This window comes from Corvus moneduloides, chromosome 4 (assembly GCF_009650955.1).
Source record: "Corvus moneduloides isolate bCorMon1 chromosome 4, bCorMon1.pri, whole genome shotgun sequence".
In the NCBI taxonomy this organism is placed as follows: domain Eukaryota; kingdom Metazoa; phylum Chordata; class Aves; order Passeriformes; family Corvidae; genus Corvus; species Corvus moneduloides.
Window position 1 is genome coordinate 11,014,913 of NC_045479.1, and position 12,961 is coordinate 11,027,873.

The 12,961-nt window shown below is 44.1% G+C and overlaps 1 protein-coding gene across 1 annotated transcript in view; it reads left to right on the top strand.

The window, feature by feature from the left end:
• VWF (von Willebrand factor) overlaps nucleotides 1-12,961 on the top strand; it is a 123,487-nt gene that overhangs the window by 20,934 nt on the left and 89,592 nt on the right. Inside the window, 6 exon segments of the mRNA XM_032105904.1 lie at nucleotides 1,334-1,456; nucleotides 3,948-4,059; nucleotides 5,838-5,884; nucleotides 9,093-9,229; nucleotides 10,572-10,710; nucleotides 11,249-11,349. Coding sequence (XP_031961795.1) covers nucleotides 1,334-1,456; nucleotides 3,948-4,059; nucleotides 5,838-5,884; nucleotides 9,093-9,229; nucleotides 10,572-10,710; nucleotides 11,249-11,349 — 659 coding nt within the window.

Below are 12,961 nucleotides of genomic sequence, written 5' to 3' on the forward strand. Positions count from 1 at the left end.
AAAAATCCACTAATATAATGTTCTCGGTGATTTTTCTCATGTTTTTTGTTAGGAGAAAGGACAATTTCCTTGGGATGGTTGTGTAAATTAATTTCATGGGGTAAACTGTCTGATCTGTACTGACAACACTTGGTTCTCTGGTAAAGATATTCTGCTGTTGGCCACGGAAGAAAACTGTGCCTTCAGACTGTGGTTAGGGCAGCAAGATGCTGCCAGCCACTTGTTCTAGGGATTTTACAGTCTGAGTTCTAGCAGTAATTTATTACCTTTCCATTGGGATGTTAAAGGAATCTATTAAAGCTCATCTCCTTGCTCAGCGTGTGAGCCAGAGAACCCATTTTTGCTGGGGCTCTTTGTGAGTCTGATTAAAAGCCACAAGTGAAATGAGCCTTTCTGTGATCCCAGGAGCTTTAGAGTTCATTTCTAACCCTTGAATTCACGAGCCACAGTTTGTTCTTTTCTCCTGAGTCAGGAAAGAGGGAAGTGTCCCGCTGCCACAGCAGGAGCTTAATTTTCTATCACCCTTCAACTGTGCTTTTTCAGGAGATGACGATGATGATGGAGGTATGGAATGCTCTGCTGTGTGGGAAGGGCTCTAGTGCTAGGCACACTGTCCAAGTGAGAACTGGTGCCCAAACCCAAGGCAAGATCACTCCTTCATTATCCTCCCACCTCTTGAGCAGAGGATTTACTTGGAAAGGGCAGGCTCTAACCTTTTTGTCCCACTCCATGCCCCCGCAGTCTTGCAGGGCATGGTGTGTGTATGCATTGAAGAGAAGGAATGGCTGTAATAGAGTGTGTTTGCATAATGGCCTGGCCTAGATAATGGCAGCAGTGGAGATACCACCGGCATGGGTGTTGTCCTGAGCTGGTGGTTCTCTGGAAGAAGGAGGATGGGATTTCAGAGTTTTAACTGTTTCCTGGTTCTCCCTGGAAACACCAAACAGTATAATTTCACAAATGAGTGCAGTAAGTGCATGGCTTAAAGGCGCAAAACAACCATGTCTGTACAAATTACTTAGATATTGTTGCAAAGCTTGTCCCGGGGTTTGATTATTCTTAATGCACTTGGGTTTAGCTATTAAGACTCAATTTATTAGAAAACAAATCGACTTTAACCTCTGAGTATTTACTATGCTACCTGACAGATGATGATACTGCAGCAAAATGAAAATCAACTATTTATCAAATGATCTGCTTCTAAAAAAGAAATAATCATTTGGAAACTGACATGACCTTTTGTCTCTGTGGTTTAGCCTTTGATAACGAAGGGATTTGTTGGTTTAAGAGTTATTGAGGAGTTTGCATTTCTAATTTCTTTTAATTGTTTCAGGGCCAAGATGTCCAGTTGGCATGGAATATAAGGAGTGCGTATCCCCATGTGCCAAAACCTGCCAGAGCCTGAATATCAATGAAGTGTGTCATGGACAATGTGTTGATGGCTGCAGCTGCCCTGGTAATTTATTTACTGGGTTATTTACAGAGAAACATTTGGCAGTTAGGCTACCTATTTTATTAGAAGAAGGAAAGCTGTGTCTTCCCTTAAATTTTCTTGAAATCAGAAACACTTCTCTTTTCTGGGACCATGCCCTAGAATAATCCAGTTTCTGTAGTGCCTGTATGCTCACTCCATGAAAGGGCCATTTTTCAGAGGCAACTAAAAAGTAAATGTTTCTGTGAAAATCAGTACCAACTAATACTCCAGGATTGCCTTTATTTCTTGGTGAGGGACTGCTGGCCCTTGATGTACTCCTGAATTGCTTGGGTTAGAGGCAAATACAGTTAAAGGAAGAAACAGCAGAGAGTACACAGAAGGAATTTCTTGCAGGAAAACAGTACATGTAGAGCTTGCACTGCAATTTCAAAGGTCTTCATGATTTAGGTGAATAATTTCACTTATTATTGAATCTTTGATACAGGAGATTTGATTGGATAAAAGGGGACAGCCCAGCCATGCCAGTCTTCCTCTTCATCTGTTGTACTTAAAACAACTGCAGGAGAAGAGTTTGATTCCTGGCCCCAAAGCCTCCATATGCTTCCATTTCTAGCTGGTTTTTTGTTTGTTTTTGTTCATTGGGTACTTTGTTTGTTTGGAATAGGACTATCTCTGCATTTCACCCTGTCTGGGCTTTGTGAATGCACAGAGGTGTTCACTGTCCCCGTGTACAAGATGCCAAGTGTGATGGAGGTTTGCAGAGATTCTGGTTTCCAAAACAAGGCAATAATGACAATGTCAGCCTCGTTTGAGGAGTCACTGCATTCAGAGTTCGGTAGTTTCCCATTTAGCTGCCAGTCTCTTCCTTGCTGGAAGTTCAGAGGTGTGGCAGGACCTGGGAAGGTGCACACGGAGGGTGACAGGTGATGTAACCAGACTCAGGAGCTTATTTTGTTGTGAAGGATCCAGGTACTGTATTTGTGCAGTCCTGGAAGTGTTGGGAAGAGCTGGAGATGAATCCACTGGCTACACAAGGGCTCTTGCTGTATTTTTCCTCTGGTAGATGCATTGGTGCGTCCAGCATAGGAAAGGTCTAAGGGGAGAGGAGCTAAGGAGCAGAGAAGCAGGAGCTCTACAGAAAGGGTAAATGGCATGAGGAACAAGTAGGTGGGTAGAAAGAAGTGCATGGAAAGAAACAACGATCAGCAGTTCAAAACTTTTACTGCTATTTGTGGCACAGCCAGAAGGGAAGAACCTGGATTTGAGTTTCATAGAAAACCAGGAGGCTCTGACAGATGACTAGAGGGATTTTTGATGAGGATTCTACCTTCATTTAGCTCCCCTCCAGTGCTCCAAGAGTAAATAGGATCTTCTTTCTTTTTTTTCTTTTTCCCTCTGTTAAATGCCCCACACAGTTACATTAATTGCAGTAAATGGAATTACTCTTGCCAGGAAAAAAGGCAGGCTGGTTCTGTTTTCTTGTACTCTCTGGAGAGCCACAGCACTCTTAAATGCTCAGATCTTGTTGCGAATCTCTCTCACTGGAAGGATTTTCTCAACAGCCAAGATCTTCCCAGGCAGCTCTATGGGAAGAATGGAGAAAGGAGACTTACCTGGGTCTTGCTGTCAGTGATGACTGCTGCTGCCAGGGAAAAGAGCCAAAAGCTCTGCAGGTGATTGGAACAAGTCCCTCAAAGAAAAGGGAGAGGGGTGTTTAGGAAAACAAATATTTTGCCACAGCAGCTCTTTTGAAAATAGGGGAATATCAATTATCTCTCAATAAAGGGATTGAATAGAAAGCACTAAAAACTAGCAATAGAAGCAAGGACAAGTTTCTACCTTAGACAAGACTTGTAACTCTTTTGTGCTTCTGTTTATCCTTGTAGGATAAAGAACTCTCTCTATAGAACAGGTAATTATAGTTGTGTAATATGGAAACCTCAGCAGCTGGACCCAAGTTGGGAAGTTGGCCCTTTTGCTTTTCTTTTCGCCTCTGCAGAAGCTGAGAAGTGGCTTCTTTCTCTCAGACCCCCTCTGCTAGACTTACGTGGTATCCAAATTTGTTTCTTCATTCCCTGGTTTGCCTCATCTTTGGTTCTCTTATGGCAAATGCAAGACACCCTTTACTGTGTGGACACCCTTTACTGCAGCCAGTGAAGTTCATGGTTTTTCCAACAGTCAGGTCCCACTTTGATCGTGCTCCCTGTGTTTGATTTGTCTATGTCCCAATATGTGCTCTGGACCTGAGGATGTGCTAAGCTTTTCTGTAAGCACCAGGAAAGCTTTGTTCAGTATGTCTGAGGGAGAGGCAGCACTAGAAGGAAAGCAGACACTGCCCCTGTGAGGGTTTTTGGCAAGCCTCATTCCTTTTTATTGCTGTCTGTGACTAAGTATGGATAATGATGCATATGAAGTCTTGCCAAAGCATATGAAGAACAAGAAAATCTAATTGTATTTATGTTTCTTTCCCTGTGTGTGTGATATGGGTGTCTATGCTACCTGACCTGTCCAGAGGGGCTGCTCCTTGATGGTGAACACTGCATTGAAAGTTCTGACTGTTCCTGCATCCACTCTGGAAAGCATTATCCTTCTGGCTTCACCATCTCCCAGGACTGCAACTCATGGTAAACCCTGTGCTGCTCTGGTGTGGTTGCTGTAGATAACTACTGCATGCTGGTCAGTGACCGTTTTGCATTATCTTTCTAGAAATCTCTCTACCTTTAAAAAATTTCCTTTCACTGGCAAAGGACTTGCTCTCTTACTGGAATTGCCAGCCCCTTCCAAGAAGTGAGCTGTTCACAAAGGCAAAATCAGCCCTATTTTTAAAGGGATATTTGATCTGATAGAACAACATGAAGGTCACACTCCTTCAAAGAGCAGAGAACTACCTGTTTCCTGTGGATAAGACAGACCAGCAGGTTCCCATGTCTGGGTAGTCAGAGGTGGTGTCTTTGTTTTGACTTCCTACATGTATTTAACCTCTAAACCCCATTTTTTTCCAAGAGGATTTAGCCTAAGGCACGTCCTTGGAACTGGTCATGGGGCTAACGAGTCTTCCTAGCATGGCTCACAATTTTTCTTTCACTTTTGGGCACCAGACTGGAGGGCAAGGCCAGCATTTTAAAGAAAGGAAGGAGAATTAGTCACATATTCCTGATCTGGTTTTGTGTTAAGTGTGGACCTATTTGTGCAAGGAGTTCAGACAACTCTTTGCTCAGATGTTTCCAGTTAGAGGACAGAAGGAGGACTCAGTGAAGACCATGATATGCAGAAGAAAGGTGGTCTGTGCATCACCCCTGGTAATCAGAAGCTTTTAATTATCTGCACCACGTGTCTCAGAACACCATAACCATGACATTAGCATTTTGTCTTTTTCCAGGACAGGAAGCCCTCTGCAGCTTTGAGCTTGGCCACATTGTTCAACCTTAGTGCTCTTGGGAGATGAGTGTAGCCTGATAGGCTGGGGTTTTTTTATTGCTTGTGTTTTGTGATTGCTTCTTGTCATTCCAATTTTAATGCTGCTGTGGAGAATGTCATTCCATTGACTCTGCATTTAACATCCTCAATAATCTGCTTCCCCACAAATGGTTTTCAAGGGCTGGGATAATTAAAGGAATGAGAAGAATATAGTAGCTCTTGAAACAAGGAGTGTCGAGAGGCTTGTGGAGGACACTGGAGGTGATCACAACAGGGGAGTTTGACGTAAGAAGAAGCAAAGGGGAATAGATTTTTTTAAGGGCTAATGAGGGAACACTGCCTACAGATGGGCTGTGAAGAGGATGGGGCCAAAATCTCCTCAAACAGCAAAAGGTTATGAAGCAATGGACACAAGCTGCAAAGGAAATTCTGTTTTGACACAAAGAAAAATTCTTCTACCTTCCCCAGTGCTGTACTGGGACAGCTGCTCAGAGACGCTGTGGGACCTCATCTTGGATATTTCTAAACTCAAGTGGATGAGGTCCTCACCCACCTGATCCAGCTTTAGCATTACTTTCTCTGAGTTGGGGATTGTAGTAAAAGATTTTTCTAGAAGTCCCTTAGAACTTTTTTTCCCTGTGATTCTGATGTATTGATAGATATACCTTGAGAACTGCATTAAAAACTCATTCCACAACAGTGGAATATAGCTGAAAACTTCATTAAACACAGAACTTTGGCAGGGAAAAACAGAAGTCCTTGAGTTTTGCAACAATACCCATTCATATTACCAGCAGTTGTTGTCAAATGATGGGAAGAAGGGATGAACACATTAAGGAATGAGGTTATAGGAGATGGAAAGGATGTTGGAGACTGATCTAACTTCCCTGGGATAGGGGACCAGTTTCAATTTTTTGGGAAAAGTGTGCAACAGAAGATTTGTATTCATGTCCTCTTGCCTAACTTGCCACTATCTCTTTCCTAGCATTTGTCGACGTGGCACCTGGATCTGCAGCAATGGGGAATGCCCCGGTATGTTGGCTTTATTCTTTTCAGGTTTTGACAAGTAAGCCTTGCCTACATCCCTCCCACTCATGCCCCACTTGTCTTTTGTTTTCACCCAAAAAACCGAATCTTTGTTCTTCCTTGCTTGCTCCAGTACAATCTATATGGGATCCTATTTTTAAGTTCTTCTCCTGATACAAGTCAGACATTGCCCTGTGTGGTTTATGTGTAGCAATGAAAAATCCTGTGTGGTGGGAAGGACAGTTCCTGCTTTGATTACTTAGTTTACCAATTATAAGGGTTTGTTGAGAGGATTGGTTTCCAGGTGGAGGAACACTCCTGGCTTTCTTTGACTAGGTACAATTCCTTATTGTACCTTATGACTGGGAATTCCCTCATGGTCATGGTGTGGGTGAAGGAGCTACAGCCCCAGGGAGAAGGTGGCTGCCCTGCTGGCAGACTGGAGAGGCAGCTCTGCAGGTGCTCCTGCTCCCCTTCCTCCTAACTCCACCTCCCAAACTCACCTGTACTGATGGCTTCTGTCCCACATTTTTGTCTGCATGGGGAATGTGAGTTTTCATGCCACGCATTGGCCAGCAAAGTGCTGCATTCCTTATTTCCTCCTGCCAGTTTCATGGCCCATCCCCTGCCTCAGTTCCTGCTCCATGTTCAGCTGCAGAAAGCCCTGGTTGACCTGAAACTGCGTTTGACTCTGCTGGCATCATGTATGGAAGTCTGCAGGGAGACAGCACAGTTCTTTATCTTGGTTTTTTTCCTTGCTTTTGGGGACTGAGAGTGGAAGGGAGGAGAAGAATTCTGGGATTATGGCTGGACGGGAAAAGAGCAGATTTGGGGGCTTTGGTGGATTTTTGTTGAGATGAGACTGTGCATTAGGACAATTACAACAATCTTAACATGTTCTTTCATAAAGTTTGTCTTTTTCTAGTAACATGAAACTTGCCTGACCCATCAATCCTCCATTTCCTCCTGCTTTAGACAAAAAGAGCACTTCCCCCAAAGGATCAGCACTTAAAGAAGAGGATGGGGGATGGTGTATGCAAATATTCAAAATGGAGATGACATTTTTAGTGAGCTGTGCCCTGTGCTTGTTCATTAAGGATCTCTCAAAGTGCAGGGAATCTCACTGTCTAAAACACAAGGATACAGCCCAGGCTGATTTGTTACATGTTTTATCTAATTGGCAGCAGCATGATTACAAACAAGAAATAGGTGTTTTTCTAGCTTCAGTTTTTACTTAGGTTATAGCTTTTAATGTCCTTGCTCTCTGGGCTATGATAAGTATTCTGTGGGCCAAATTTTTATCCTTAATTCTGGCTGTGTTTTCTTCACAGTGATCATAGAAGTGAAGATAAATCTGGTATTGAGGCTTGCAAACAGATGTTGATATCCAGCTCTGTGCAAGAGGCAATATAGCATTGCTGCTTTTTTCTGAATTGGGAAGCTGTCCCAAATAAGCAGAAGTGGAAAAGAAAGGCAGCTTATTTTTGTATCTTCTGCCAATATATCTAAATCAGTTTTCTGCGAGGCTTGTTTGAGACTGAAGGTTGTATACCTGCAGCTGTTGTACATGTGCATGCTAACACTCTATAAACTGTACTGACACAGTATGGGAGGGCAGCAAAGCCTCCCAGAATAGCCACATTTATATTGCTACCAGTGCTGTTTGTCTCTACTTGAAGCAATATTGCAGCTTATTTTCATTGTTGGTTAGTTACCACAAATATTTCTGAAGTCGTGTGTCCAGAAAATTTATGTAGTTCCTCATGTAAACTCTAGGTAGTTCTGTTTTAATTTTGACCAACTTTTTTGTCAGGAAAGATTTCTTTCATATTGTGGGAGTGAACTGCCCAGTTGTAGGTTTGGTGATAAGGTGGATCCACAGCTGGAGCTGGCTGGCACTACTAAGAGGCTTTCAAGCTGATATCATAATAGAAATAATTATGAAGGCAGAAGGTTTCAGGAAATTTCATGGGATGCATTACATCAAATGGAATAGACAGAGGAACCCATAAGAAAAGACTTGGCCACAGAAAAGAAATTTCCCTTTCAGGAGCAGTGCCAAGGGCTGGGACTTGTCTTGGATAGCAGTTCTCCGTGCTGCAAACCTGTCCTCTTGTTTCCTTGTTGCAGAGAATGCCTTGGAAATCAAATTCCAAGGGATGACAGGTATCCAGGAGGTGCTGGACTTCTCTTAGGGTGAATCAGAGCTGTGCAAGGCTGGGAATCCTCAGGATCTGTGAAGTTGTGCTTTAGCACAAGCTGGTTTAAGATAGTAAACACTGAATAATATGTTGAAGAGGGAGATTTCCACGTGGTGCTTATCAAACAGATCATCTGTGGGACTCAAAGGCAGTGAAGAGAGAATAACTCATGAAGCTCACCTGCCAGCTTGTAACATTTAACCTTTCTCCATCCTCTGGCTGGTGATGGCCAGTGTAGGCCCAGCACCTGAATTTTTTTCTGGATGAGGAAGTGGCTTCCCACCTTGTTTGCCATGGGATCATCTCTAAGTGTGATGGTCTTCTCATATGAAAGACTTTCTCTGCAAGCTCTGTGGAGTTGGAGCCTCTCTGTGTGTTTACATGACAGGGTACTAAATCCCAGCTGTGGTATCTGGATAGTGCCTTCCTGGAAATGCAAAGCCACAACTTACCAAAACACCTTCAAACGCTGATAGGTTTAAATAGCTCCTTTTTGTAGTAGAAAGGTGGTCAAGCCAGGCTTTCACTTTATTCTGTGAGGACTTTAGTGTAGCTATTGTAACTATAGAATTATTTAAAATTTTCTGTTAGTTGAGATAATGGTTCAGGGTAAAGTCCAACATAAATTCTACCCTTGGAAGGATGCCCACAGACGTTATCTTCCAGCTCTTTATTCTCATAAGGTATTTTATGTTAAAATAACTTACTGTTATTCAAGGCAACCCAACAAAAGAATACAGGCTTTTCCATAGGCACAAATTTCAGCTCTTGAGTGTGATTTACTCCATGTTCCCCACCTGCTGTTGGTTCCTGTGTTACTACTGGTAATGCCTTATGGAAATAAACAGTGAGATAAGGATCTTGCTGGTGCTTTCTGGTCTGTGGGGAGCTTGGGCCTTGTACAACCTGTTCCACCAGGGCTGCTCTTCCCCCTCAGAGGCTTGTGAGGGCCAAGCAGGATTTTGCTTGCAACTGGCGCTGGGATGATTAATGGCTTTTTTTGCTTTTTCCAGGGGAATGCTCTGTCACTGGCCAGTCCCATTTCAAAAGCTTTGACAACAAGTATTTCACCTTCAGTGGGATTTGCCAGTACTTATTTGCCAAGGATTGTGTGGAAAATTCCTTCTCTGTGATCATCGAGACGGTGCAGGTAACAGCAGCCTTGGCTGGTGCCTCTGCGCATGCTCTTGAGAGAGAGAGGACAGGGCTGTGGGACTATGTTGTGAATTGCAGATGCACAGGCCAACAGAAGCAATTTCCCTATGAGATAATTAGTTTAAATAACAGATGCAGTCTTTCTCCTTAGTTAATAAGTGTTTTGCTTCTCCTCACCACCATTCCCAGGAGCCTACGCGGGGATGGAGACTCATGATGAGGCTTGGAAAATGGGTCCTCGCTGACTCTTTGCCAGCTGAACAAACAGAGGCGAGGGTGCACCCCTTGTAAAGCTCCCTGGGTGCTGGTGCCTCCCTAATGCCTGTGGGGAAAGGGCATTTCCCTGGACACCAAGGAGGGTGCACTGGCAGAGCAGTGCCTTGCGTTGCTTCCCATGTAGTCAGATTGGCTGGTGATTTTTTTTGTAGTCAGACAGCAGCTCCTGACTTTCTTTGCTGTCTCCCCCGATGGAAATGTGAGAGCCAGATGGAGAGAGGCAGGAAAGGGAACCAGGCCAGTGGTTCCTGGATGGAGATCCTGAAGGGGGATGTCACATGGAGGTGAACCTGGTCATGAAATGAATTGACCAGTTGTGCTTGGGAAAAGATTAACAAATCCGGAGACTGAAAAGGGCCCTGAAGGAGGCAGAGGGGAAGAAAGGTGATGGGGACAGAGGAACTGAAGGCAGGGAGAGGTGCAATGGAGACAGGAGACTGACAGGAGGGAAAGGGCGTATCAGCCTGTCCTACAGCACCAGGGAAGTTTGGAGAAATGGGCTGTGTCAGTTCTACACACCATTTGCGTCTGTCTCCTGCGTTAGAGAGCTCTGATAGTGCAGCTCTGAGGTCATCGGTGCTTGGCAACCTGCAGGACAGGTTTCCACTGAAACTTCCCTTTCGCAACCAGGGAGGAGGCGTGGGTCCCCCACAATCCCTGTTCCTCATCTGGGTATCCCACAGCCGGGAAAATAAACACCCCAGGAATCTCAGGTAGTGTGAACTGCGTTACTGTTTCCCAGGCTGTATGGGTAAGGTGGCCTTCCTGCCCCTGCCACAGCTGTGGGGCTGGTCACTGCCATGGGTCACTCCCAGAGGTCAGGTGGAACACCCACAGATCCCTTTCCAGGTTCTGAGACAGGGAGCTCAGCCCTGCTGTGTGGTTAGTGGAGTAAGGGAGGGAAGGCTGCCAGCCTGGAGTCTGTGGGATGCAGAAACCAGATCTGTAAAACCAGTGTGACACTCAACAGCTCCTAAATTAGATGCCAAAATGCCGTCTGGGACTAAGTCACCAAGAAAGTGAAAACTTGAGGTTTGAGGCAGGTTTTCCCTTCTCTGCAGTGTGCAGATGATCCTGATGCCGTGTGCACTCGCTCAGCTTCTGTCCGGATCCGGGATATGGACAACAGCATCATTAAAATGAAACATGGAGGAGGAGTTTCACTGAATGGACAGGACATACAGATCCCTTTGCTGCGAGGTGTGTTCACATGGGCTGACTCTGGCCAGCCACTGAAAGGCTCCTACTTAGTAATGGTTTTAGACATGCCTTAGCCCAGCTCAATCAAAGAGTGTTTTCAATGCCAAACTCTCACTTTCAGTCTCTTCTAGAAGCTCTGTCATTTCAGCTTCTCTCCATGCAGCTGAGTGAAAACGACTGTTGGTCTGTTCTTTTTAAAATTAGTGTTTTTCAACCAGAAGCTTGAAATCATGGAAGCACAGAATGATTTGGTTTGGACCTTAAAGATCATCCAGTTCCAACCCCCTGCCATGGACAGGGACACCTTCCACTATCCCAGGTTGCTCAGAGCCCCATCCACACTGGCCTTGAAGACTTCCAGGGATGGGGCAGCCACAGGTGCTCTGGGCACCCTGTGCCAGGGCCCCCCACTCTCACAGGGAAGAATTTCTTCCTCATATCCAATCTAAACCTGCTCTCTGTCAGTGTGAAGCCATTCCCCCCTTGTCCTGTCACTACATCTTGTAAAAGGTCACTGACACCCTGTGGTTGCCTTCAGGTGCCTTCCGTGTCCAGCGTGTGATGAGGAGTTCAGTTCGCCTCACCTATGGGGAAGATTTGCAGATTGACTGGGATGGTCATGGAGAACTCCTAGTGAAGGTACTTTTTCTGCCTGTTTTATTTCTGCCTGTTTGCCCCCTCTCTTGTTTCACCCAAATATGTACAAAGATTTTCTTGTCTGAAGTCAGAAATTGCTTTGTGTCGCATGTTAGGAATTCCTTTCTCTTTTGCTACCCCCAGAGTGATATACAGGTCCTTTTGTATTTCAGAAACAAACATTTCATCTTGCAGCAGCTTGGTAGCTTTTTTCTCCTCCCTTTTTTTTTTTCTTTTTTTTTTTTTTTTTGATGTGTGCAATGATGGCCATTATTAATCATGAAGAGTTTTGTGTTTCATTCAGCAGATACCCTCCAAACTGGAGTTTTGTTTTTATTTGCTTTGATTGCCCTGTCTAAAACAACGGATGTGAACGACTTAAAATAAGGGAAGACCTTCAGGGACACAGTAACTCATAATTTCCGGGAGAAAGAAATTAGCTCATAGAAGATGTGTTGCGTGCTCCTTCTACTGTGAGGAATGTTTGAAGTCAGCCTTGATTAACAATTAGGTTTTGTCGGTGCTGCAGACACAGCAGAGTGTAGAAGTACTGAGCCAGGTGCAACAGAAATGATCTGTAAGGAAGCTGTAACCATAGCCCTGCCGCCTTTGAACCCCCCCTTGTAGCTGGGGTCTGCTCACTGAGAGGAGTTTTGCCAAGAAAACCAGTTTTCCTGGGATTTTCTGCCGAGTCGTAAACGCTGCTCTCCTTGAACCGTGGCGTTGCTTTTGCATTCTCCTTGCCTGCCCCAAAATCTGGCTTAAATGTCACATCTGGCACAGCACAAAGGGTTATGAAAGCCAGTTCAGAACTGAGTTCAAGAGTTGAAAAGAAAACAGATAAGAAAGGTCTAGAATAATTTTAGAAAGCATCTGTGGGTTTGTGGTTGTTGTTTTGATTTAACCTGTATCTCTGTGCTCCGGGGGTCCTAAAAGTTCTTTTGGGGCTTAGAATAATTCACTTCAGTCCCTTGGCACATCTCAGGAATTTTGGCTTTCCTCAGTATTTAGAGTATTTTTCTGCCTGGTCAGAGACCCATATAACCTGTGAAATTTTTTGTCCCACTGAAAACAAACCTGATTTTCTGCTCCAGATCCTCTATCCATAAAAGCAGTGGAAGTTTCTCCAATTGTCTGCTCCTTCCCTTGCTGGGCATCTAAAGCATCTCTTTAATTGCTTTTGGAAAGTTATTTTATGCTGGATTTGTAGGCTGACCTGTTGCCAGGTGTTGCTGACAATTGGAGGAAGTGAAACACTTCCATTACCTTGTTCTGGCAAAAATTCTTCCTGTGTTCCTTAAGAAGGCTCCCTTTTCTGTGACTGCCTTGTATTTGTGATTTGAGCTTCCACTCCTGAATACACCAGAATTTGGACTCGTGTGAGTCATTGTTCCATCTGCAGAGTACGTGAAAGAGTAGTAACACTCCTAGTAGTAAAAATATTTATCCTCTAATTGTTCTTTTTGATGCTCCATATTAATCCTCTGGCCCCTATTTTTGAACAGTGGGTAGTATTAGGTTATATTTTGGAGAATGTTTTTTATTTTTATTTATACAGAAAACCAGTTTTCTTTAAAAATGTGGATTTTTCTAACCTTATTTTGTTTGTTTCACT